This window comes from Limanda limanda, chromosome 16 (genome assembly GCF_963576545.1).
Source record: "Limanda limanda chromosome 16, fLimLim1.1, whole genome shotgun sequence".
Lineage (NCBI taxonomy): Eukaryota > Metazoa > Chordata > Actinopteri > Pleuronectiformes > Pleuronectidae > Limanda > Limanda limanda.
Window position 1 is genome coordinate 20,681,519 of NC_083651.1, and position 25,729 is coordinate 20,707,247.

The 25,729-nt window shown below is 43.8% G+C and overlaps 1 protein-coding gene across 3 annotated transcripts in view; it reads left to right on the forward strand.

The window, feature by feature from the left end:
- The first annotated feature begins 868 nt into the window (after nucleotides 1–868).
- The window catches only part of epha3 (eph receptor A3), a 97,755-nt gene continuing 72,894 nt past the window's right edge, over nucleotides 869–25,729 (forward strand). For 2 of the 3 annotated variants that reach the window (XM_061088214.1, XM_061088216.1), the window contains exons 1-3: nucleotides 869–962; nucleotides 9,200–9,264; nucleotides 18,505–19,165. In XM_061088214.1, the coding sequence (XP_060944197.1) occupies nucleotides 869–962; nucleotides 9,200–9,264; nucleotides 18,505–19,165 (820 nt within the window). Of the gene's footprint in view, nucleotides 963–9,199; nucleotides 9,265–17,644; nucleotides 17,657–18,504; nucleotides 19,166–25,729 lie in introns of all 3 variants that reach the window. The other variant, XM_061088217.1, reaches the window with a different exon arrangement.

The window sequence follows — 25,729 nt, forward strand, 5'->3', positions numbered from 1 at the left end:
TGGCTTCTATTTCTTCCAAAATAAGGTTATAAACATGTTGTGTTTATGACGTCCCAGCCACAGTCCAAACTCTGCCTTCAAACTGACAGGATCCCGTTGGCTGCTCCAGTTTTTTTGATTTAAAGCAAATGGGCTGTGCTGGTCGTTCCGCAGTCCAAATAAAACCAGAGTCCTTCCTCGTGTTTGAACCAAAATCACAGACCACTTTTTGCCTGTTTTATTAAAAACATCAGGTTCTTGTTGGCCCTTCCACTGCACTGTTTAAAAAAGGGAAATGGGGGAAAAAGTACATTTGATTTACACTCGCTATGTTGGAATAAAAGGCCTCCAGGTCCTGCCTCAATGTGCTGCACTTCAAATAAAGCCTATAAGTGACACGCTGTTGTACCAGCGGGTCACATATTTCCTTTTAATAACCAAAACCTATAACTTTATTATTTAACCAACTTCCTGGGAGAGTAAAGCAGAGGAAGACAGTGAGTGGAAAGAGAGGAGGTGAACCTGAGTGAATTATTAGAGTTGTGGGGACACATGGCGTTTCCCATTTTTGTTCCCAGATAGATCTCTGATATTTTTCCTAACCCTCCATTACAGTGATTACAGATCACAGCTCTTGGATTGACTTCTGGTGTAAAAAAACAAAACAAAAAACGTGGCCGAGTTGTGTCGTTCACGTCAAGGAGACAGGACTGGGAGCTGACCTGTGGTGAACTGTGTTTTCCAGACTCTGTAGGACCCAGCGGAAACCTGCTCCAGCCGGAGGGAGACGCGAGCAGGGAGAGAGAGAGGGAGAAGGGCTGCGTGGAGGAGAAGAAGCTCTCAGATCAGTCAGTGGCTTCATGGAGTTATGTACCTCTGATCCGCCGCCATGGATTGCAATCCGCGATCACTCCTCTTCTTTTTACCTCTTTTGTTGTCCTGCGTTGCCCCGGCGTTCCCCGTCATCTACCCCCCCAATGAAGGTAAGGGCAACTCTCCGGCTGCGGACATGTGCGTGTTGATGTGACCGTGTGAGTGTGTGTGCGTGTGTGTGGTTGTGTGTGTGGTTGTGTGCGTGCGCTCCCGTGCGCTATGGCACAGGTCGGGTCCAGCGGTGCCAGACTGTCCAAAAATGAAGTGATAACAATAAGGAGATGATCCGGAGCGCATGGAGGAGAAGAGCCGGAGAAGCATGCGGGAGCCGGAGTGAGATCCGTGCCAGACAATAACAAGACGGGAAACTTGACAGCAGCAGCTCCAGACGCTGAAGCCTCATTTCGGGATTATGTCGCGAACGCGTGGTTAATAGTTGTTTAAATGGGAAGTGAGCGTTGGAGAAGCAGCTCCCTGACGCGCACAATGCATTGTTGGAGAGGACGTGAAGATGGACAGACAAGTCCGCTGTCTTCTGTGTCCACGAGAGGTTCACGCTGATGCGTTTCATCCAACAATCCGTTTGGGGAAGACGACCCAGTTCCGATTTAAAGGCAATAAATAGAAGATGAGCGCACTCGCATTGTGCGTAAAGACGCGGATGGTTCTTCTTCTTTTTTTTGTTTTTATGGTTTTGACCTGAATAAACCCAAAGCGGAAGACTATGCCACATGGGGATCCCGCAAAACACACGATCCCATTTTGGAGCTGGGATGATTGCATTTTATATATAAAACGGATTTAAATCTTATGGCTTGTGTAAAAGAATAACTGTCGTGGGGTTGATTTCCATTCCCGTTGTTTTCCAAAGCAAGTTCCGCTCACTTGTTTGTGGAGACCCGCAGAATGAAGTCCACTCCCCGGACAGGCTCTGCTTCAAACACGGGAAACTGTGCTGGAAACAAGTTAAACATCATCATCCTATAAATTAGGATTTGCTTAACTTTATTCAAAAATACAAAATAAATAAATAAACACGTACCACTTTCTCACACCCAGTAAATACGTTTCGAGGGGTTTGGTTGCGGGGTCAAAGTGGAGAAGAAATTAAATATATTAAAATACATTCAAGTGAAAATTTGGCCCAAGAGACCCACAGTGTTGGGTCCATGGGAAATAGAAAATATTAACACACCAAGTAATTACAAGTATGTGGGTGTGATCTGCTCTCAAGTAATTAAATGAGTGGAAACAGACAAGAAGAAGACAAACAGACGAGAACACGATGAAGTCATCCTGAGGGTTTGGGGATGAGTTTGAAAAGTTTTGGCCTCCTCACAACAGTTCAGTCCTAATCTGATCGAAACACGTGAACACGCACAAACAATCGATTGTGCTGTTTCCGTGGAGATATATATTTTTCTAATGACCCGTGATGAGCCAACAAACAAATTGCTTGAACTTGTTTAATTTTTTCATTTGTGAACCTAGGCTGTACTTTCGCCTAAACTTTTAAATGACCTTGGGAAGTCTAGATGAAAACGTTGGTGTTGTCCTCTGAACGAAAAGTTAGGTTGGATGATGAATTCATCCCAAAAATAAAAATAAAAATAAAAACTCAAGTGCTGTGAGTTTGTGAGTGCGGTCCTGCTGCTCTCTGCTCGTCATGGAGCAGAACATCACTGGTTCCCATCTATCGTGTACAAGAGGCATGGATCAGATGGTAAACAAGGAAACATAATACAAAATAATAAATAAATACCGAATAAGTCAAGGTCAACCAGGTCTGCACTGCGGGATTCTGTTTCCTTTGCCCCGAGAAACTTTATTTACTTTGTAATAGCCGAGATGTAAGTAGCTTATTGAAATATAAGGCTGACGGACGCAGAGCGGCTTATAAACGCGCTCAGCACTGGAAAATAAACGAGAACACGTAAAAAATACACAACACTCACAAAATATACAACAATCCACTGGTAGATAGTGTGTGTGTGTGTAGGCCTGACTGAGTGTGTGTTGGAGAGGCACTCAGGGTGTGTCAGAGGGAGAAAGAGGGAGAGAGAAATAGATCTTCTAACCAGTTTCGTAAGAATACAAAATAAAAGTGGCAATATTTAATTGATAATAAAAAACACACACACAATCGCAACAATTCCCATTTATTCCAGCTCAAGCATCTGCCAGAGAGTGTCAGTATCGAGCTGCTCCGTCTTGATACACACAAATGTACACACGATTTACAATAAGCACAATCAGCTCCACTTCTCTTTTACAGCTCGAGTTTCAAAGTGTGATGTAGGATGCGTCCTCTTGCTTCTTTATTGGACAGATATGCAGTTTTCAATCATAAGACGTAGTCCTCATATTAATTATTGTTCACGAGCAGGACACACAACTTACGTAAAGTTACTTCACGATTGAAGTAACTACACAGATTGATTTCCCCCCCTTTGGAGCAAAGTAAATAAACAGACACTGTAACTTCAAGGTAATTATTGAGTTGAGTAAAATAACAGTGAAATGGTATTTTTGATTATTTCACTTATTGGTTTTATTAAAGTCACCACACACGTGATCTTTTAAGAAAGACTATATATTCACATATATAATTAGATACAGTGGCAAAGCTGACAAATCACGGAGCCCTCTCTCTCTTCGTCTCTCCCTCTCTTTCTCTCCCTTTTACCATATCCACGTCGTTTTTGAAAAGAGGGAGATAGAGAGAGAGAATGAGCAGATCAGTCTTCACGTAGGTTTAGTTTTTGTTGATGAAATGACTCAGAGCTAAGCACAAAGAACGCTTTTGCACTCTAAACCCTCCGGTCCCAAAAAGTATTCAATAACACATCCGTTGTGACGTAGTTTATATGAAAGACATATTTATAAATGCACAAAATACCTGTTTGGTAAATAAAGAAAAATATACATGAATGGAAAACCAACTTCAGCAGTATGACGGGACGATGGCAAATTATTATTATTTTATTTTCCTTTCTATTCATACGGAGACTAGAAGTCTTTATTTCGTAGCCAAACTCGGCTTTGAGCCTCGACCATTTAAAACGAATATATATAGCATTTAGAGTTTGGTTTTCATTAGGTCGCAATAAAACTGTGTAAAACTTCTGGGAAAGTTCGGGGAAATACAGAAAAGAAATCGCTGCGGAAACCTTTTGGTGATTTATACCAACTCTGGTGATATCATCACATTTTTGTCCAAACAATCGAAGAAAAAACTAACAAACAGAACAAAGTTGTGAGTCACTTTTTGTGTCCTGTGCTGCAGTGTGTGTGCTTGCGTGGTGGGACACCGGCCCGCTGCGGGGCGTCCGGGAGGCCTCTGGTATTTTTAGCCGGCGGTGGGGAGGCTTGGCCCGGGGAGCCCGGCGCAGTGGTCCCGCTGGGACGAGCGGGCGCTTGTGAGCGATGGCACCTTTCAGAGGTGCTGGAAATGTGCTTACACACGCCCATCTTTAAAATACACCACGTCCCCTGCTCTGGTTCTACATAGACCGTGTAGTCACGTCTGTGTTTTCAACCAACACCGAGCTGGGGATGGAGGGATGCCATCCTCAGTTTAACAGCAGGTGGTTTGAGATTCAGAGTCTGATAAAGACAGGGTTTGTGTGTGTGTTTGTGTGTGTGTGTGTGTGTCTTTGTTAGTGTGTGTATGTACTGTATGTGTGTAGAGATATAGAATTGTAGAGTATGTGTGCAGGAGTGCTGTATGCTTTTATGTGAGTGTTCAAGTGTTTGTGTATAGCTAAGATAAAGAAAGAAGGAAAGAAAGAGAGAAGGAGAGAAAGAAAGAAAGAAAGAAAGAAAGAGAGAGAGAAAGAAAGAAAGAAAGAAAGAAAGAAAGAAAGAAAGAAAGAAAGAAAGAAAGAAAGAAAGAAAGAAAGAAAGAGAAAGAAAGAGAGAGGAATGGGGGCAGAGGGGCTGGGCAGGCAGCAGCAGCAGCAACATCAGACAGAGCGACTCTGCACTTGAATTATTCATAATGGGAGGTGAACACTTCACCCTGTAACACAGACACAAGTCGCCTTCCTTTGCCTGCACTGCGGCCTGCCAGCCTCCACATGCACAGAGGCTGCACTGACACAGCCCATCATCCACCCATCATCACACTCCACATCCCAGAGATGTCCATTCTGTCCCAGCGTCTCTGACTGGACGGCTCCTCCACTAATCCAACATTTTAATTGTGTCTATAAGGCTGAGGATTAAATTTCCGTGGGCATCTATTGGGAACCCACTTACTTTCATGGTGTTTGACTGGGGGTGGGTTGGTAAGTGGCACAGAGTCAGGGGTCGCAATAATTAACGTTCCATCAGTTTTAAGTTTGGGCCAAACAGGGACAGTCATTCCACGCCAGCCGTCGCATTACGAGAACGCAGACACGCAAACAGCCGCCCTGTGGATCTCTGCTCCGATGATTCATGTTAATATTTCAACACGTGCTTTGCCAAATGATACTAGGTCACTGTAGCAAGTGTCGAGATGAGAATTAATGCGACACATGGCCGTGGACTTTAACTGCGTTTGGAAGGTGCCCAGTGGGTCGGGTGGCCAGTTGGTATACAGTCAAATCAGTTTATTATACAAAACAAAACATACAGGGCTCTCTGGTTGGCCATTTAGTTTTCTACCCCCCCTTTTGTGGGGTTGTTTTGTGTGTATGTGTGTATGTTTGTGCGATGGCGGCCTATAGGTATGTTATGTATTGATTCACCTGTTTCTACCTCTATGATGTTTTGCTCCCTCCCAGACAGGCTGACTCAGTTTGCTATTAATACTCCGAGTTCCCGTTTAGAGGCACTCCCTGATGGGGCAGGGACTATATGCTTGGCTGACGCTAGCTTGCTAACTGACTGTGTGTGTGTGTGTGTGTGTGTGTGTATGTGTGTGTGTGTGTGTGTGTGTGTGTGTGTGAGTGTGTGTGTGAGAGAGAGAGAGAGAGAGAGAGAGAGAGCTTCTGAAAAAGAAAACAGCGAATGTGTCTTATTCTGCTCCTGATTCAATGCGCATGTGTGGGAATATGTGCATGTTTTGATGAGCATCTCAAGAGTGCATGCAGTACAAGTGGGTGTGTGCATAGCGTATATGTGTGTGTGTGTGTGCGTGTGTGTGTGTGTGTGTAAATGCTTTTCTTTTTAAGTGTGGATGTGTGTGCATCATTTCAGAAGATATACGTGTCTAGATTTTTGTTCACACGACTTGTTTCTTGCTTGGATTTGCTACGATTCTGTGTCTTTTTTGCAACTGTGCTCAGTCTGAGTATCCATGCGTGTATTTGTGAGCGTGCATGTGAGCGTGCACGCGTGTGTGGGTGCCGACTTACCCCAGCCAAGTGCAGCTGGAGGGGGCTTTTTTTTCCTCCTGCGATATGAGAGCCATCTAATTTTCTGCTCTCAAATTCCCCCGCTCAGCTCAATTTGAGTGGTGGGCTCGGCTCGTTGAGAAATGTAAATTGGAAGCAATGGCCCTGGATGCTGAGCTGCTATTATCTGACATGAACAGATAGCTTCATTAGACTCTAATAGGAATGTGTCTACTGCCACTCAACTGGCTGAGTGGCTTTAGCACGGCTACAGCTCAGGTGAGCCACAATTTAGTCAGCTTTTGGAGCCTGGAATTCGATAATAAGTCTGAGTGTGTGTGTGTGTGTGTGTGTCTTATTTTCCCAGCTTCCATCCCAGGCAGTTTTTTATTTTTGCCACACAGGCTGATAGTTATCAAACCTGCCTGAAGAAAAGGATGATTTCCATCTCAACCTTTGTTCTAATGTGGAACAATAATTAGCTCATGCAGGGAGCGGCGAAATCCCAGCTCTCTGCCAATGGAGTTCCTGCTGCTCGTGGAAAGTAACAACTATCTTGACTTTAGCATTTTCCACGGTGCCACATCGGTCTTTCATGACCCACGACTCCTCTCTTTGACACTCTTCAGACATGTGTACGCTCCTGCTTACTGAAGCTTTGGATGGGGGGAATACAGGGTGAATGGAGATACAGCTGCAGGGCCTTACCGCACCGCTGCTTCCTTTTGCTGTGTGTATGCTTTCATGGGTGTATGTGTGGGTCTTTTCTTGAATGTGTGTGTGTGTCATGAGCTGTGGACTGACTCTCAGCAGTATGAGGACAAAGAGGCTGAGTCAGTCTCAGGTTCTAACTTGAAGGGAGAGACCAGAAAAGTGAAACATCATTGCTCCTCATCCAGTTTATATTAGATGATTATTTATCTTCAACCTTCTTTAGTAGATCTACACTCTTATTAAGTGTAGACAACATGTTAATTTAAATGCGTGTTTTTAATTTTTTATTCGGTCATTCAAATAAGTCACTGAAAACACATGTTCACCTCCACCATGAGGGGTTTTCACCTCTGTTCATTTGTTTATTTTTTTGGTTGGTTTGTTTGTTTGTTTGTAAGCAACATAACACAAAAACATTGGAAGTGATTTTCACAAAGCTTGTTGTAAGGACGCTGAATGACTCGAGGGAAAACCTATTCAATTTTGGTGCAGATCCAGATTAAGAGACCAATCCAGGAATTTTTTTCTATCACTTTCTTTTAATATTCAAAAAAGGAGCATTTTTCACCATTTCCCCACAGAATAATTCCTGGATCTTGATGAAAAAAAAAACAATCTGGCACATTCAGGGAACTGATATCCACGACAGTGTGAAATCTGGTGCAGCTTGATTGAATTTAAGGGGACTTCTGGGCCTGGGCGGAGGGATACGCTCTGCTGAGCTCCATTCTGGTGAAGGCATGTGTCCAGAAAGAGGCTTTGGAAAAAAGCTGTTTCAGAAAGTTTAGTCAGTTTTCTTTACTCAATAATAAAAAGAAGACGTGTCAAAAAAACCATGGAATATAGCAAAATTAGCATCACATATTTACGGTGGTTGTATTATATATGTTAGCTTCATCCTCCAGTCACTTCTTATTCACACATACAACAATGCAGTCTATCCATTTTCTCAGTTTTCTCTTTGTGAAATCTAGCGAAAAAGGATTAAACATTAATAATAAATATTTCAAAATTATTCCAATTACTTAAGTAGTCTATTATTTGACTGGAAGTGAAAGTATTGTATTTGTACTAACCGCTGCAGGAGAAGTGGGGCAATCTATGGAGCATCCGGCTGCGTCCATGCACATTCCCCACTCACGGCCCATCTGTCAGTGTGTCGTGGTCCACACTGACAGGTGTCTTCCATGAAAATAATTCACACCACAGCCGTGTGTATATACTCAGAATAGAAACTGTTGTAGGTTATGTTTTTTTTTCCTGTTGCTCGAGGAAGACACTTTATGTCAGAGCCGATTTCCCTGACATATCACGGGTTGGCAAGAAGGATCTCCTCACGTGTGCACGGAAGTCGCCTGCACTCTCCGTCGTGCATGTGAGACCCTCGCCTGAGGACGTTGGCAGCGACGGTGCAATTACCAGTGTGGACACTTGAAAGTATAGCACTGACATGACGTTCGCCATATGAAACCCCCTTTCTGTGTGAACCCCGAAGCCTCGACTCGCACGATGCGTCACGCCAGTCCTTGTCTTATTCGGTTCTGTTTCAGATTGCTTGTGTTAGACATGGATTTCCTTCTCCGCTGCCTGGTTCCGGCCTAATAACCAGTGTTCTTGGCAGGACACTCATGTAAAATTGTATTTCCATTCATTATAAACGGATTAAGTTTTTATTTTCACAGTGTCCAATTGAATTTCTGACCACCTCTGAAGCTGGCAGCGTACGTCCGAATTTAGATCTGGTGCTGCTTTGCTTCACCTGGTTGCAGTCCAGTCGTCATGGGTGTGTGTGTGTGTGTGTGTGTGTGTGTGTGTGTGTGTGTGTGTCTGTGTGTGTCTGTGTGTGTGTTTGGCTACATGTAGCGGGGGTTAAGATGGGTCATAAGTATGAAAAACAAACAGTGAAATAAACACTTCTCCTTGTGGTTTTTGAAATGTTGGCTCCACTTTAGATCAATACCTCCTCAGGATATCTGTGTTGTGGCCAATGTCCGGCTTTGATGCTTCACACAGCAAAACCAGCCCGCAAGCCCTCGCTGTTGGTTAACATGGGATGTATGGTGTGTGTGTGTGAATGTGTGTGTGTGTGTGTGTGTGTGTGTTTGTGTGTGTTTGTGTGTGTGTGTGTGTGTGTGTGTGTGTGGGTGGCAGCTGAGAAAACAGAGTCATGATCATCTCTCAAAGTTGGTGCTCCCTCCTGCGGGATTAGATAAGGGCTAATTGGGGGTAACAAGGACTAGACACTTATATGTTCTCTTTGTTTCCCCCCCACCCTCTCTCTCTCTCTTATCTGTCTCTCTCCCTCACCACAGTCAACCTGTTAGACTCTAAAGCAAGCCAGGGGGAGTTAGGATGGATTTCCTACCCATCGCATGGGGTGAGTATATTTTCCACCTCTGTGTTTTCCCACTTCATGTTTTAATATGCTCATACATTCGGGGGAGACAGATCCTCCCTCGCGGAGTGGAGGTGGGCTTCCTCATCCCCACACCACTCTAGGATTTTTTTTTAAAACTCTCACCGTGTCAGGACGACCCAACAAGCCAAGTGCAGATTAACCCACTTTTTCTTTAGACATTTCTTTTGTGCATTCTCCATCTCACAGGTTAGAGGTTAAGCATTTGGAGCTCGCCATATGGTCGACATGCTTAAGGGAAAATGTACTTGTGCGCCTGTTTATTTAAGTGTGTGTGTGTGTGTGTTTAAAGGAAGATTAAGGCATTAACGGATTTTGGGGTTCCAGGCACAAAAGCATCCACATATGAATGTCAATAAGCTTAGCCCCCTTTTTTTTAAAAGTAAACATCACATCAACAACAGAGATCACATTTTACTGCTGTTGCATCCAAACTTTGTAATTCCATTTCGGATTTTACTTGTTAATCCATTTGTTCTCAACGTGCTTCACCTCATTCTGTCTGTCACACATGCTTTGTACTCAGCACTCATCAACTTTTAACATGACCCATTATTTTATTTAAAAAACATTCAATTACATTCAAAGATGCGTTTTTGTTCAGCAAAATTTCATAAATCTTTTATAAAAACAGCTTCCATTAAAAACTAAAGCAGGAGCAACATGGTCCCATACAATTGTGAAAAAAAGAAAACCTATGCAGCCTCATCTATCAGCGTCTCTCTGCTGGTCCCTCCAGTGGGCTCTCACTCAGTGTTTATTTGTTTAAGTATTTGGACTACTGTGCCTCAGGGCTGGCCCACTGACACACACACACACACACACACACACACACACACACACACACACACACACACACACACACACACACACACACACACACACACACATACATTCACACACAGCACACTTCCTCGTTTTTCCTTTATTAAGTGTAAGAATTACTCCTTGGCAGTGGCTTAAGGTAATCCAGTCATTTGTTCCGTGGAGCTGCCAAACCTCGTTTCCCTCGACCATGTACAGAACTGGCACCATCAGAATGCTCAGAGTTTCTTCAGCGAGGTTGAACCACAAATGAAAATTTTTTAAAAAAGACAGCAAATGCTCCATTGGAAAAACTGCTGGGCAAAATGTGTTTAGTCGAAATAACAATTGCAGGCTACAGGACAACTGCGTGAGGGATTGAAGGGAGAGATTGATGTCGTGCTGATAGATGTTTTTCACGTGTGAACGAGTAGGAAAATAAACATCGATATCGAGGACATGATCCAGCGCTGGACGGCGGAATGTGTGCCGGAGGTTATGCAGCGAGGTCTGCTTTACTTCAAGTAATTTACTTTGAACAAGTTCAGGAGACAAGAAAAGCGTGTGATTGTTCAGTTCATGAAAATGCTGCAGGAATAGAAGCCAATGTCACTGTTGGATGAAAATGACTTTAGATGGAAAAGAGAGAGAGGAGAGGAGAGGACAGGATCAAAAGGACGGGGAGACAGAGAGAGCGAGGTAAGAGGGATGGAAAGTGAGGGAGAATAGAGGAGAGAAGGGAGGACAAGAAAGGATGATTGAGAGACACACACACACAGAGAGAGAGATATTGCTGATGATCAAGTCCTCAAGGTGAATCATCTGTAATTACTCACGTCATCCACTGACTGCGCTCCGATAAGCAGCCTGCCCTGGGAGACTGCTGCTCACAAATGATTTCTCATAATGTGGCAGCCCTCAGACACACAAACACACACACACACACACACACGGTCATTCACGTTGATGGTGAGGCCGCCGCTATTGGCCTACCGAGACCCAACGTGCTCTGGTCAGAACAAATTAAGAGCTTAGCCTCCCCAGGACATTCACTCCGGAGCCACCGACCGGCCTGTTGGTGTGTGTGTGATCCAGATATACTTTTATCTGTCTGGGAGGCCTGCTGATTGCTGAGCAGTGTCCAGGGGGCTTAGTCCTTCACTAAAGACTAAAGAGTGTTAAAGATTACATTCTTGCTGCTCTGAAAGCATTCTTCAGCAACAAACCAACACCCCAGACACAGGCTCTGCATACAAAATAGAATTAATGGGCACACGCAAAGTGAAGTCCATTTTTCATATAGGACCCGAGAGGGGATACAACCACATTACTGTTTTTGCCAGGACTGTTGTGTATTGACGTGTTTCTTCATCAATCATAATTATTTAACATGTGTAAAGATTAAATAGGCCATTGTTAGTTTAAAACAGTGATTGGAAACCGCTTCAGTTCAATTCTAAACCCCATATTTCCAAAATTTCCAATAGTTTTTTGTACTTAAATTAAAATGAGTTCATGCCAATATTTAATAAATCAATGGGTTATTTTATTGGCTAAATTATGTATTTATTTATTTGTTAATTTGACAATGACGAAGCAGATAACCATTGTATTGTAGGTTGCAGGAACTTTAAACAAATGTACAGTATGTATAGGATTTCTAGCTGATGCTAATTTGAGATCTCTGTCCCTTGTAAAAGGGGCCTAATACATTGTTACAATTACATTATAAGTTAAACCAATTGGTGTTTATAATTGTATTATCTTACATGTTTAGGTTTATACTTTCCACAGAATTGTAAAAGTCTTTTCTAAGCTGTGGAACAATGGCACCCAGTGAACTGTTGTGTCATGGTAAAGAAGCTTGACATCCATAGAAAAAACCCACCAGCGGTCACAGCGCGTGAACTCTCAGGAATAATGAGAAATATTTAATTCACAAACACACACACACACAGACACACACACACACACACACACATTCACATCTCGCATTCCAATCCTCAGGTCTGGAAGAGGAGGGTGGGGGCACATGTGTATGTGTCTTTTATTTTTTGGGCAGAGTCCATCTCTTTAGTCAGCCAGCTTTCCTTCTTTTTTCTTTGCTGCTCTTACAGACGGTGTTTTCAACTTCTTTAGTCACCCAAGAGCTCTTCAAGCTTTCGGTGCTGTGCTGCCACCCTGTCTGTGAAATCAGCCTGACCAGCATATTCCCCTCTAACACCACACACACACACACACACACACACACACACACACACACACACACACACACACACACACACACACAGTACACACACATAGAGCGAGAGAACAGAGAGGTCCATCCACAAGGTTTAGCTGGCCAAGTCCAAGGGCTATAGAGAGGAGGAAGAGGAGGAAGAGGAGGAAGAGGAGGAGGAACTCAAAGTGTGTTATAGATGCTTTCTTCTCGGTAAGACCACTTCTGACTGACAGCAAACACATGCACCATGAAAACATGTCCAACATTAAATAAAATATAGTACAAGAATTATATCCCGATTCCTCCATCCATTATCTGTACCGCTTTTTCCTTTGACTGCCGCGTATCACAGTAATCCACACTCACTTTGCCACTTTCGCTTTTCACATCCCAGTTGTTCATGATTACCACTCAACGATGACAATGTTATATCTCAATATTAATAAAAAACAACCTAAGCAAATATACTATGGGTGTCCTATATGTGTCACATATGGAGCTAATTTGGAGCTCATGGAAAATGCATTAAAGTGAATGAATTAATGAACAAGCTGGCCAATGGCCTGAAAGACATATAAAAAAAACATGTGAATAACAGTGCACAGATCCTCCTTCTGCAGAATTGTTTGCATATACACATCAGTAGGTTCTCATGCTTCCATCGTCCTTCAACGGGTGCTGCTGATGTGTCCTTGAGCAAAGCGTAAACAGTGATTAGCGATGGTGAGCGTCTGGGAGGAGTGAGGAAGATGGGGAGGAATGGAGTGTGTGTTCAGGTTTCCCTTTGGTTAGACCGGCTGGTGAAATGTCCTCTGACTGATATGCTGCAGTTGTCGTGTCTGTGACCACCGTGACCTCCGTGGAACCCGAAGCGTAGAAGCTGCAGGGCCGCATACTTGTTGTGGACACTCCAGTTTTTTAGCCCCGCCCCTCCTCTCCAGCTGTAGAGCTCTAATGGATACTTGTACACAATATGCGAATTCATTGAGTTTCATTGTGAAGCCCTATTTAGTAATTCCGGGTCCAAAAGGAAATACAAATAGTTTTTTTTTCACAGATAAATTAAGAGTTTGGTTTAATAGCAAAAAAATATGCCAGATTTTGATTATAGCGTATGAGACGCTTATTATGTCCTTTATTTATTCCAAACTGGAACTTATTTCCCTATAATTATTGTTCTAATGTAGTTTTGGCAGTCTTTCCGATACATAGCGAATGACTGAAGGAGTGACATCACCAAAATAGACTGCAGTCTGGAAAACAACAACATTAGGCTGTAACAAAAATCCCATCATTTAAATAAAGCAATTATTGTCAAACCTTGGAATCGAAGGTTCTCTTTCTTAATCTAATTCCCTAAGACACAACCAGTAAAATGCATTGTTAACCTAAACTGGTCCGAGAACTTAACTCCCATTAACCTTCATCTCTTTGAAGTGGGCGGACTGGCATGCTGACTCCGTGATTCTGAGACGTGCCTGTTGCAGTTAGTTTTAACGTCCCGGGCGGGTCGAGTTACCACAGTCCATTTTACTGTCCCTTTACCCGACGCACCACCTACCTACCGCACAGATCAGAGACACAAGCTCACACCAAACTGTGCCCCAGCTGTGACCGTCAGGCGGAGGGTTTGGAGGGGTGAGGTCAGAGGTTACAAGGACTGGTGTAGGGTCCCTGTGTTGTTATATATCAATTAGAGGGCAGGGAGAGGTGAGTTACGCCCCCCTGGAGAGGGACAAGGGGGTGGCTGCTCACTTTTAGACCTTTATTTATCCTGGTTGACACACAAACACTTCCGGACATTCCCAGCGGGAGTTGACTCTGCTGGTCTCAGATATTTTGCCGAAAGCGAGAAGCAGAGGTCGTAAAAGGTGGCTCTGGATTATTGTTTTGTTTTTTGAAGCGTTGTAATTGTGGTTTTATAGAATCAATCAACATTGTCTCTTTTGTCTGGCAATCTGGATTCTTATGAAACAGGGGATCACACTTATATTCTGATTTTGTGTCTGTGGTTTGTCTCATGGGTACCAGAGACTTTCCAGTCTACTTCCGGATCTTCAGATAGCAATGGCGGATCTAGGATTTTTCGAAATCAGGGGCCATAAAGGGGCCACAACTTACACAGAGGGCCCAATTATATGTCCAATATCCATGCATAATTCCTGATTGAGTAAGTGCATATTTAAGTCATGTTATAGTGATTATAAGTGTTTATTAGTTTGTTTGGCGAAAAAAAGACTTCTGTAAGGGGCCAATCAGATTTCAGCTGGGGCCAGTGCCCTCCTGACCCTGACCCTGGATCCGCCCCTGGGAGTTAGGTAATGGTGTAAAGACATTATCCCTTTTTTTCTCCCCCTCACTCTCTTTTCCTCCTTTGCAAGCGAAGGACAGTTAGAAAAAAAAATTCTTGCCGAACTAAACCCAGGAAAGTGATTCAGGGTTGGAGGACTTCATTCTCATGATGTAATGTTGGGGGGATTTGGGTGAGGAGGGTAACTCCATGTAATGGATGCTATCCTCCAGAGTGAAATTCTCACATCCTAGAGGAGGTCTCGTTTACTTTGGCTCTGACTTGCTCAAGTCGAGTCATCTTCTCTCCGAAAGGATGGAGCATACTTTAGACACACACACACACACATACATTCATACACACACACATGCAGACAAACACACACCTGGGTTTGATTTTGAACCCTGTGTGCGTTTGCACTTGGTCAAATTCAGACCCCTCCCAAAGACAGCTTAAAAGCAGAGACCCATCACTTTTAGTCAGTTTAGATTTAGCACGGTCGGCATCATTGTGCTCGACATGAAAGTCCATAAAGGAAAGAGACATTACAGCGGCTGACAGAGACATCTGCATATAATAGAATACACACATACATTCACAGACACCAAAGCAAACATGCAACATTCTCATAGGGAACGAGAAAGGAAGTGAAACATCTGCTATATTCACAAACACACACATTTGCTAGCTCAGTGTGAGGCTGTACACCACACACACTTCACACACACTGACACATGAAGGCCTTGCACCTTGAGGCCACTTTTTCAGGGAATAGGCTTGTTTATGCTGACTTTACGCACGCAGGAAGATACGTCCGTTTCAAACAACATAACCTTCACTGCCTGCAAACGTTTATGAGTTCTTCACGTTAACCACTAGAGGGCAGCGCAATTTCAAGAGTTTCTGACAACAACAAACATCCCGATAGTGGAAAAGGTTATAAAGAATTTATCTTTGTGTCGCCATTGTTGATATTTCTTCCGTGTGTCTTATCGTTGTCTCGCTTGGAGTATTGGTTACACTGCCCCCGTGATTTCCTTCGGTACTGCTCCATTTCATCTCTTTGGTATTGGTAAGCTTTAAAAGGACAAGCACCAGTACGTACAGAAGGCTCTGTTTGCATATACGTATCTAATGTTGAGCATAACTGAGCCTTAAGAGGAAACAACTTGGCATTGTGAAATATCGCAATACTTCCCTGAATAAATGGAGAAGCTCTTGACGTAATGAGACACAGTCGAGACACAACCCAGAGCGACACGTAAGCCTGCTCCACTTATACTGATTGATGTTTTAGACGAGGAAGCGGTTCATTTTTGTACAACCAAATTTGGGGCACACGGTTACTCTTTAAATGTTTGGCTTGGGTCAGGGTGAGTGTGGTTCTGCTTAGAAATAGAAAAATGTCAGTATTTGATAATACCTAACTGAGACCAAGATCTTTCCAAAACCTTCTACTAAAACTAAAATGTGTTACAATACCACAAATTAAACAGAAACTTTTTGTCACTTTACCAAGAAATTAGTTTCTCATAAATCGAATCCAATGAACATTATATTTCAACACACTTATTACATGTAGTTGCAAATACTTAAATGTAAAAGTTCCTATAAAAGTGACGCTTAATGCTGTGACGTTCCAACACAATTTTGCACACATTTCAACTTTCTGTGTCAACAACCTTCATCAACATTGAAGTGTCCTATTTTTATGTCTTTTTACACCGAATGTGAACCTTTCTATTTCTGTATATAGTATTTTCTGTTTAGCTGGGTAATATGTCCAAGGGTCACATCTGCACAAAAAGGTTACATCTCTGTTTGTGCTGCTTCCTATCCTGGCAGAAAAATGTTAAATTTTAAAGAAGAATAATAGACTGTTTATGAAGCTGCAGCAGAGTCTAGGATACGTTGTTTTCATTATGCTCAAGTAAGTACATTATCTTATCAGACGTAATGTCAACAGCATCACCGGAGTCGGTGGGAGATCTTGTCTTGCCTCTCTGTTGTGTCAGATTCTGTCAGCGTACCTTTCTGCATGTCATCACATCATTTTGATATTTACATGTGACGCCGAAGCGGTTTCCACGTCTTAGCGGCGCGAGGTGAAAATGTGAAGTTCGGCTCCGCCTATCTATATTTAGCCCCACTCAGCTCTGTCCACTCACCCCTGTTATTGTTAGCCCCACAGAGAGCTTGGACTACACTACTGATGAATGAGGTGACGCTAAGCAAAGCATGACGGGGGAGACTAAACACCAACGGAATCACTCACCCCTCAAGTTTTCCTCTCACTTTGTCTCTCCCTCCTTGCGCTGTTTTCCCCAACTCGCTCTCTTTCACTTTCTTTATTTTCCCCTCTCTCGCCTCCTCCCAGGGGTGTTTCATTAACTTGGCCGTGAGATGAAAAGCAAGTGGCCATCCTTCAGGCTGAGAGCTCCTTGAAACACCGGACGCTCATAGAGGCGCTTTACTCCCCCACACACACACACACACAGACACACACACACACACTGAAACGTGTAATAGAGAACCAAGTCTTTCTTAGCTCTTCATTAATTTCTGTGTTCAGGCTGAAAGCACCTGCTGCGTCCGCCCACTACGAGCCTCCAAACGCTTCACATGAGCCCCATGTGAATGTATATGTGTACTTGGGTTTATGTTTCCATTAACTCCTGTGTGAAAGCGTTAATTCAGTCTCCACCTCTCCAAGAAGGTTCTCTTTCTCCATCTTTCAAGGCCTATACATCCATTCTGACTTCCACAGAAAGAAAATAGAAAGAAAGCATCCATTTCCACATTTACGCCCATTTCTTTGTCCTAATGTCATTTTTAACCACAATGAGCCCAGTGTTTCAGGTGTTTGCCCATTCATCATCGCTCCCGATTCACTGTTGATTTGCCTGGACACAGAAAGCCAAAGCGTATGATCAATGAGTCTTCCCGCTGTGTTGAATTCAAAAGGAATGACCCCAGCTTTCTTTTTTTTTTTTCTCCTCTCCTCTCTCATTGCTTTCTCCCAGTGGAGGGAAAATGTAAGATAGACACGAACGTCCCTGGTATACACTCACATCTGTCTATACGTCGTAGTTCCTTTTTTATAATTTTGTTCCATAGTGGATTGAGCACGTTTCCTTCAGTAGCAGTAGTACTGTGATGCAAATAACCAAGACTGCAGCTTGAGAGTCCTCACTCGTAGAGAAAAACATGTTAGTTGAAAGGGTGAAAAAAAAAGAAGAGACGCTACGAGACTTTGTTAATATTAACAGTAATTAAGCAGCTTCACACAGATTTAGTAGGAGACTTTCACAGAGCCCCAATCTAGAGAATTTGGCTAAGGCAGCAAGTTTGCTTTGAATTAATTGGAGTAATTTATAAGAGATCTCGTAGTGTGCTTTTTCTTTTTCACCCTTAAATGTTTATTAGATGCTTAGTATTCAGCAAGAATGTGAATCTAAATAATTCATATGTAAATGCTTTCAGGGTGGATATAACTTTATTTTTCTCTCTGTTATCTTCCCCTCTTTTCCTCGTATTCCTCCTTCTCTGATTCCTCATTCCCTCTTTCTTTCTCACTCCTCTACTTTACTCGACTTTCCTTGCTCGCCTTTCTCTTTGCCCCCAAAACAACTCTTCACCTTTTCTACACATTTTTAAAATGCTTCCCCCCTCTTCTATTCTTCTTTTGCCTTCACGCTTCTATAATTTCTTCAAATTTTGCTCTTACAACTCCGCCTGCTTCCTTGACAATCCTTTGCTGTGCTACTCCCCGATTTCCCTCTTTATTTCTCTTGTATTTGGTTTTCTCTATCTCTTTCTCTGTTTCTGTTGCTCCGACTCTCTGTCTCTCTCCTACACCTCTACCTCTCTCCGACTTTTTCAGTGGGAAGAGATCAGTGGGGTGGACGAGCACTACACTCCGATCAGGACCTTTCAGGTCTGCAACGTGATGGAGTACAGCCAGAACAACTGGCTCCGCACCAACTGGATCCCTCGCCAGTCTGCCCAGAAGATCTACGTGGAGCTGAAGTTCACCCTGAGGGACTGCAACTCCATCCCGCTGGTCCTGGGCACCTGCAAGGAGACCTTCAACCTCCTCTACCTGGAGGCGGACGACGACCAGGGCAGCCACTTCAGGGAGCACCAGTTCACCAAGATCGACACCATCGCCGCTGACGAGAGCTTCACCCAAATGGACCTCGGCGACCGCATCCTCAAGCTCAACACCGAGGTGCGCGAGGTGGGCCCCATGACCAGGAAGGGCTTCTACCTGGCGTTCCAGGACGTGGGCGCCTGCGTAGCTTTGGTTTCGGTGAGGGTTTACTTCAAGATGTGCCCGCACACTGTGAGGAATCTGGCCTCCTTCCCCGACACTGTGCCCATGGACTCGCAGTCCCTGGTGGAGGTCAAAGGCCTCTGTGTCAATCACTCCAAAGAGGAGGAGCCTCCGCGAATGTACTGCAGCACAGAGGGGGAGTGGCTCGTGCCTATTGGGAAGTGCCTGTGCAACCCGGGTTACGAGGAGCGAAGCAACACCTGCCAAAGTAAGACTTGTTTTCTTCTAGCCGAGCATTTCATTACTCTGCAACTCTCCTTGTCTTCTGTTGTCTACCTCTCTTTATGTGTAATACCTCATTTCTGTTTTGCATCTACATCCACAGACTGCATTTCAGTTCTTATTTATTATACCGTGTGTGATTCAATGCAAGGTTCGCCAAGGCTGCAGAAGTGTTTGATGTGAAAAGTCTCACACTTCATATCTGTCAGCCGAGGACCTTTGATCTCAAATGTCCAACCTTTTATGCAGCATTCATGTGTGTATGAGTATGATTGTGAGTGTATGGGCATATTGTGTGTGTTTGTGTGTTGCCTTCAAACGAAGCCCAAAATCCCCAGAGTGATTGCGTATAAGTCCGCAGTTGTACGTTTATATTTATCTGTGTTATCTGGGTCTTTGAGTTATAGGTTGCAGTCTTCAGTAGTTCAGTTGTAATCTTCTCAAGTGACACGTCATTAGCTCTGGGAAGATCTTAACCAGAGGGGCGAGGATGGGGCAGATACTGCAGAAGAAAGGAGCAGGGGCCGGAGTGGATGGTGAATAATGGAATATTTGTGGCGATGGTTGCGGGTGTTAGCGGAGGCATGAGTGGGTTCGACGCTGGAGTCTGCAGATACTCAAGTGTCACCCCCAAAGTCTGTTGTTGCCTCAGAGGTGGTTGAAAAAGTCAAAGTATTCGTCTGGAGGTCTTTAATTTTCAGCCCATCCTGAGTCTTAACTCTCTTTCCATCTGCTGCACGATCATCACAAACGCTTTGTGGAGGATTCAAGGTTTCGACAGCTGATTTTTGAGAGAAATCCAAACGTTGCAATGATTGAAATCACTGAGGAATGAACTCTGGTGTTCTGCGAAACTCCCATCACCTCAAACCTTTGCATCTGTCCTTTGACTTTTCTCGTTCCTCTCCAACAACTTTCATATCCCCTTTGGGATCAAGCAACCGGTGGGTTCAGAGGTTAAACGTCGTGCCATGGCAGTTTTAAAAACACAGTATAAGGGGATATAAACTTCCTAAATGTGTATAGATATCTCATGAGGGCTTCAGGAGAGCACTTCTTTAACACGTTTGACACGTTTGTACAATGGAACACACTACAGAGCCAAATCAAACCATACCACTTAAGAAAAACAAATTTCCTTTGGGTGGCTTCTGTGGATGGTGTTTATTATCACCATCCACCAATATGATTATTTCATCAGTGTATTTTCACATCTGTCCCACACAGCCAGTTTTCACAGAGCTCTGCATTCATGATGTATTTCAATAACACAGTGCATATGGTATGTTGCATAAAATGACAATAGAGGCATGAATATATATATATGTTTGCTTACTTCATGCTCTTCTGGTTTGTGTTTGTGTGTACTCTGTTTGATCGTGTCCTGACTGCTCCCCGCAGCTTTGGCCGAGGACACAGAAGCACCAGCTGCATGCGCCATGAAACCCTCTCTTTCTCTTTGTTGTGGCAGGATGCTGCGGTGCACTCCGTTCTATATGCGCTCCTCTTTTTTCTCAGTCTCAGCAAGCTCCACGCTAGAAGGCAAGAAAAATTAAAGAAGCCAAGATATAGCGTCTATGTGAAAGTGGCCACCTCGGCTGTTCCACTGCTACGCATAGTTAAAAACTACGAGTCATGTCGTTCTGTCTCTCGGTCTTAGTTACGAGCTGCTCCCAAAGGCTTCCGTGTTCATCTACTGTCTCCTCTGCAGAGCCGGGCCCGGTGTTAATTAAAGATCAAAGTGTGTCCCCCAGGTCAAGCCCCTGCTGTTGGGGCCGAGGGAAGCTCTTTTTCTGGGGCTGTGAACTCCAGACGAGCCTGACTCACTGTCCAGATGCGACGAGAAACTTAGAGGCAGCTGTGTGTCGAAAACCTGTTATGTGCAAAATGTAAACTGGTTAGGTGAAATATTATATTATAGACAAACCATGGCAAGAAGGATTAGGTTACACTACTACCTTTTAGTTTGAGGCAAACTTTCAGTAATCGCTGATCCACGAAAAGGAATTCCTCATCTTTCTTTTCACCATCTCTCGTTCATGGTATTTGCTGTATGTATGCAACCAACTACAGAGCAGACAGTCTGCTTCCTGTTTACATGCCCAGTATGAATGGTCACATGATTTTAAGGTGCGTTAGTATAGAAGGGGATTTGTATTGATGCAGAGCTAAAAGGCTCAGACTTCCTTTTAAAATGAAAACTTATAAGATTAGATGTAACTTAAGATATAACGGTCTCTATTAAAAACTGACACCTCCATAGTGGAGCGAAACATCTTTAATCCTAAGAATAACTCATATGTCCACATTCCGTTTCACTATCTTAATCCAAAATACAGTTTATTAAGGCTTTATCAAATCTGTTATTTCCATGGCCAAAGTTTCAAGAAAATCGGTTTTGTACTTTTTTGTAAAAACCTGCTAAACAAACGACAAATAAACTATTTAGTTAAATCACATGAATAAAAAATGTCACAGCTCCACGGCCCAAATTTTGGCATTACCCCCAAGAATGGGACATTATGTAGACAAATGGCAGACCCCTGTCCCCCGTCCTACCGCCCTCCTCTCGCTTCCTGCCTCTCTGTGAATTGTGTGAATGTTTGGATGTAATCGACAATCTCTTATTAGTTTCAGAGAGGTCTAATGGACTCTAATAAGGTCTTACGTTACCCTGGAATGGGACAGCTGCACCAACAGGCCCCCACAGTCCCCGCGTGCAGCCGCCGGGGGCCCCAGCGCGCAGCTCGCTCTGCAGGCCCTCTGTGTTAACAGATAGATGACTGCATGGGGTTAGGTCACCGTACAGGCAGGCGGCGAGGGAGATGAAAACATATTTACGGCGCTATACAGGCGGCTGAAACAGATAGAGGCAGGTGTCTAAACCAGGGTTTCTCAAGTGGTTACATGGAGCAGAACCCACACACAGTGAGGCCCGAGCCCATCTGGAGAGATATTAACCAGATTCATAGAAAAAGACAAGATTTATAATGAGATAAAGCTGATGTTCTCGAAGCTGCTTCCTTGACTCCCCGGTGTCTTAAATTGTTATTTCACAAAAATAATCAAACAATGTTTTAAAATTAATCTTAAACCACAAGTGAATATTGAAGTGATTAAATGTTGATGCTGTCAGGAAGCAGCAGTAGAGAGTTTGGTGAGAGAGGTGTTTGGATTGAGTGTCGTTCGCTTTCAGTCAGAAGTGGATGAAGCCCCTTCGCTGTATTTTTCATGTTTTCTTTTCTTTGACAAGTCTTGATGCGGCATCTTCCACTTAGCTATGTCTCTTTTCTGTGTGTGTTTGTGTGTGTGTGTGTATGTGTGTGTGAGAGAGGATATGAGAGAGCATGGGAGCAGTTTCCTATGTTTATACAGACGCCAAAGTGTGTTTAAGGGCTTTAATAGAGTACACTCTAGTATTAGACCGTCATTATCTTGCTGGGTTGTGTGTGTGTGTGTCTGTTTATGTGGTTGTGTGTACTGCAAGAATGTTGTTTTTTCGGTGGCGCCTTCAAACAAGCCCACGAATTCTGTCTGGCTTTGGCACTTGGTCACCATGTGTGAGCTGCCGTCATAGGACTGTGTGTGTGTGTGTGAGTGTGTGTGTGGCTGATGTCTGCCATGTATATATGTCATTAAATAGTTCACTCCACCAGAAGTATATTGCTGTGAACACATTTTGATATTCCATCATCCATATCGGAGCAGAACTTGTCATCGGATCTTTTTTTTTCCAGAGACTGGACTCTGGACTTTTTCAGTTTTTCACACTGCTCGATGTGAATTCACGTGTCAGTCATCGTCTGGATTACAGTATGTTTTGTGAGTCGGCTTCGGCCTTTCCACAGAGAATGTGGGGCCAGATCTAATCTCACTAAGCCCGTCTTTCATCTGTCATTAGAACGGACTGCAGCAGGTGAACTAGCTCCTATCTACCATCAGTGTGAAATTCCTGCAACCATAATTTGATCCTAAAACAGCAAACGGATGTCTGTCTGTCGAGTTTCTCTCGCTCTCTCTCTCTCTCCCTCTCCCTCTCTCTATGTGTGTGTTTTGAGTGTGTGTGTGCATGTGTGTGTGTGTGTGCGTTTTGCAAATGCAAGCAGCTGTTCTGGTGTACGTTCGGCGAGAGAACCCAGGTTTACATTCCTGCTTGATTTATCAAGACACACAATCCTGGAAGTTGCCAGTACCATAATGTTTATTGAAATAACACACATGTAGTAAATGTGTACACAAATGCTAAGTGTGCTAACAGTGCTAAAAGTAGAAGAAAACGGAAAATCACTTTTGAGAATAAAATAAACCTTTTCAAGGGTTGAAGAAAAATGTGATTTTTAATCATTTCTACTCCGATGATGCATGTTCGAAAGAAATGTGCTTTTGACGACCACACCGACCTCAACGCTTCCAAATAGCTGTCTCCTCCTCCTCCTCCTTGTTTACTTCCTGCACGTCTTCCCTCCTTCTCCGCTCTCTCCCCGGTGGCTGACGCTCTTGGACGCCGGTTCAAAGCGCGCCGCCCATCTCATGTCGAATGTTTTATATCACTCTCCACTCTCTCGCTTAAGTGATTTAGCTGCTGCCCTCATGCACAGACATGCCTGGCTCTCGAGCAGACGTGCTGGACTCACATTATACGTCTTTTTCGTTGAGTTTGTCACGCAAGCCTCCGTCAAACCGGACCAATCACATCCCGGAGCGCAGCACGCCGAGAAAAAGATCCAGCGTCTCGTTTATAATTTGATTTTATGAAAAGCTCTATTCAGCTTCAACAGTATTCATATGTCCCTGTAATGTCATTAGGATCGCTCGTTTTGCCAATACAGCTGAATCTCTATCTCTATTTCATCTCATTGTTCTGAGTTTGCTCGTCTCCCGCGGTGACGCAAAGTCCGACGGACATCCAACGTGGCTGGTGAAGGAACTCGTTTCAGCATGGAGCTCGCCAAGGGGGTCACACATACTTGTGTGATCAAGCCAAACCAGAGCTGAAATGCCAGAGAATATTGAGTTGGATTCACCCCAGAGGACCAGTGCTGCTCTGTTTCTGTCAGATGGGTTTCGTAGTCTCTTAGAACCGTTTCAATAAATCCACGAAGGCAGCTTAATGTTCACCACAGGGGACTGAAGTGGAAACTGAAGATTTATTAATCTGTTTGTTTTTGAATTTTGCACGTATAATGTTTTTAGGGGGTCCAAATCATTTTTGTGCATCATAAATGTGACATAAGCCGTTTTTAGAAAAAGTTCGTACAATGGGGTCTGGACTTTGTATGAAGCGTTCAGGTGGGGGGGAATAACGGAACATTGACACCAGCGTCGGGCCATATCACCAAAAGCTCTTGAATCTTGTAGTTTTTCTAAGTTGCCATCTTCGTTCGTCTTGTCTACGTGTATGGATCTCTCTTTTTCATCCTGAGATATTTGTATTCTTTTAGTTATTTTCATCAACACTCGCGAGCTGTGAATCCTGAGAAAGTCCTGAGAATGTCCCTAGTAGCAGACTCGGACATTTGCATTCTCCCGTGGATGTTTGAAAGCAGCTATACAGCCTAGATAATACGCATCGGAGCCCAACAACCTTTTGGCTTTGTTTCCTGCTTTCAATATGTATTGATCAAAAACCCATAAGCCTTTCATCAGCCCTTTGCAAATACCATAGTTGTGTTTATACATTTTCTTTCTTATTTGTTCTCATCCCTCGTTGTTTTCTGTGTTCGTTGTGTATTGTTACTGCCAGACTGTTGCGGCTGAGTGCTGTGAAGTCATGGGGCTATTGGCTCCCCTCTGGTCCCTTGGAAGGATTCTGTTTGTTTGTGTTGGCCATTATATAACTGTCCGGCTCTCCACAAGAACATGTCAGTTCTACACAGACGCACAGTGAGATACACACACACAGAGAGACACACACACACACACACACACACACAGACACACACAGTAGACAGTACTTCTAATCTAGCAACAAGCAGATATACACTACATCACTGATTCTGCTCTTGTCCTCTGTTGTTGCTAAATGTGTTTGCAAGTATTTTTTGTGTTGCTGTGTCTATGTGTGTGTGTGTGTGTGTGCATCCTCCGAGGTCATCGTTCTGTGTTCCAGCTGCAGCCTGCTACACATCTAGTCGCACACATTCACGATGCAAAGCCGCACACTAAAGAGGAGTGCAACAATGGCCCGTTACTGGTGAGCACCTTTATGGAGGTTGATGAGAGCAGGTGTTTCTAATATACGTCCTCCACACATTTTCAAAAACCAGTCCGAGTGAATCAATTCATGCTGACCTGTGTGAAAGTACGTGTTTGTTTGGGTGAATGAAAGTGCTATACTGTACATGGCTGCGCTCTAGCTCTGGCGTTTCATTGCACCAGTCTCCTCCTCTCGTGTCAGTTCAGCTTAGTGCAGAGGCTTTCTCTGCAGCAGCCCTTTGGCTGTGTGCTGCCTCCTATTTAGTCTTTTTGGAGCTGGAACGTGGGGGGGGGAGAGGTCGGGAGGAAGGACAGGGCCTGGATTGAATGCTTCACCGAGAAAGGTCTTGATTCA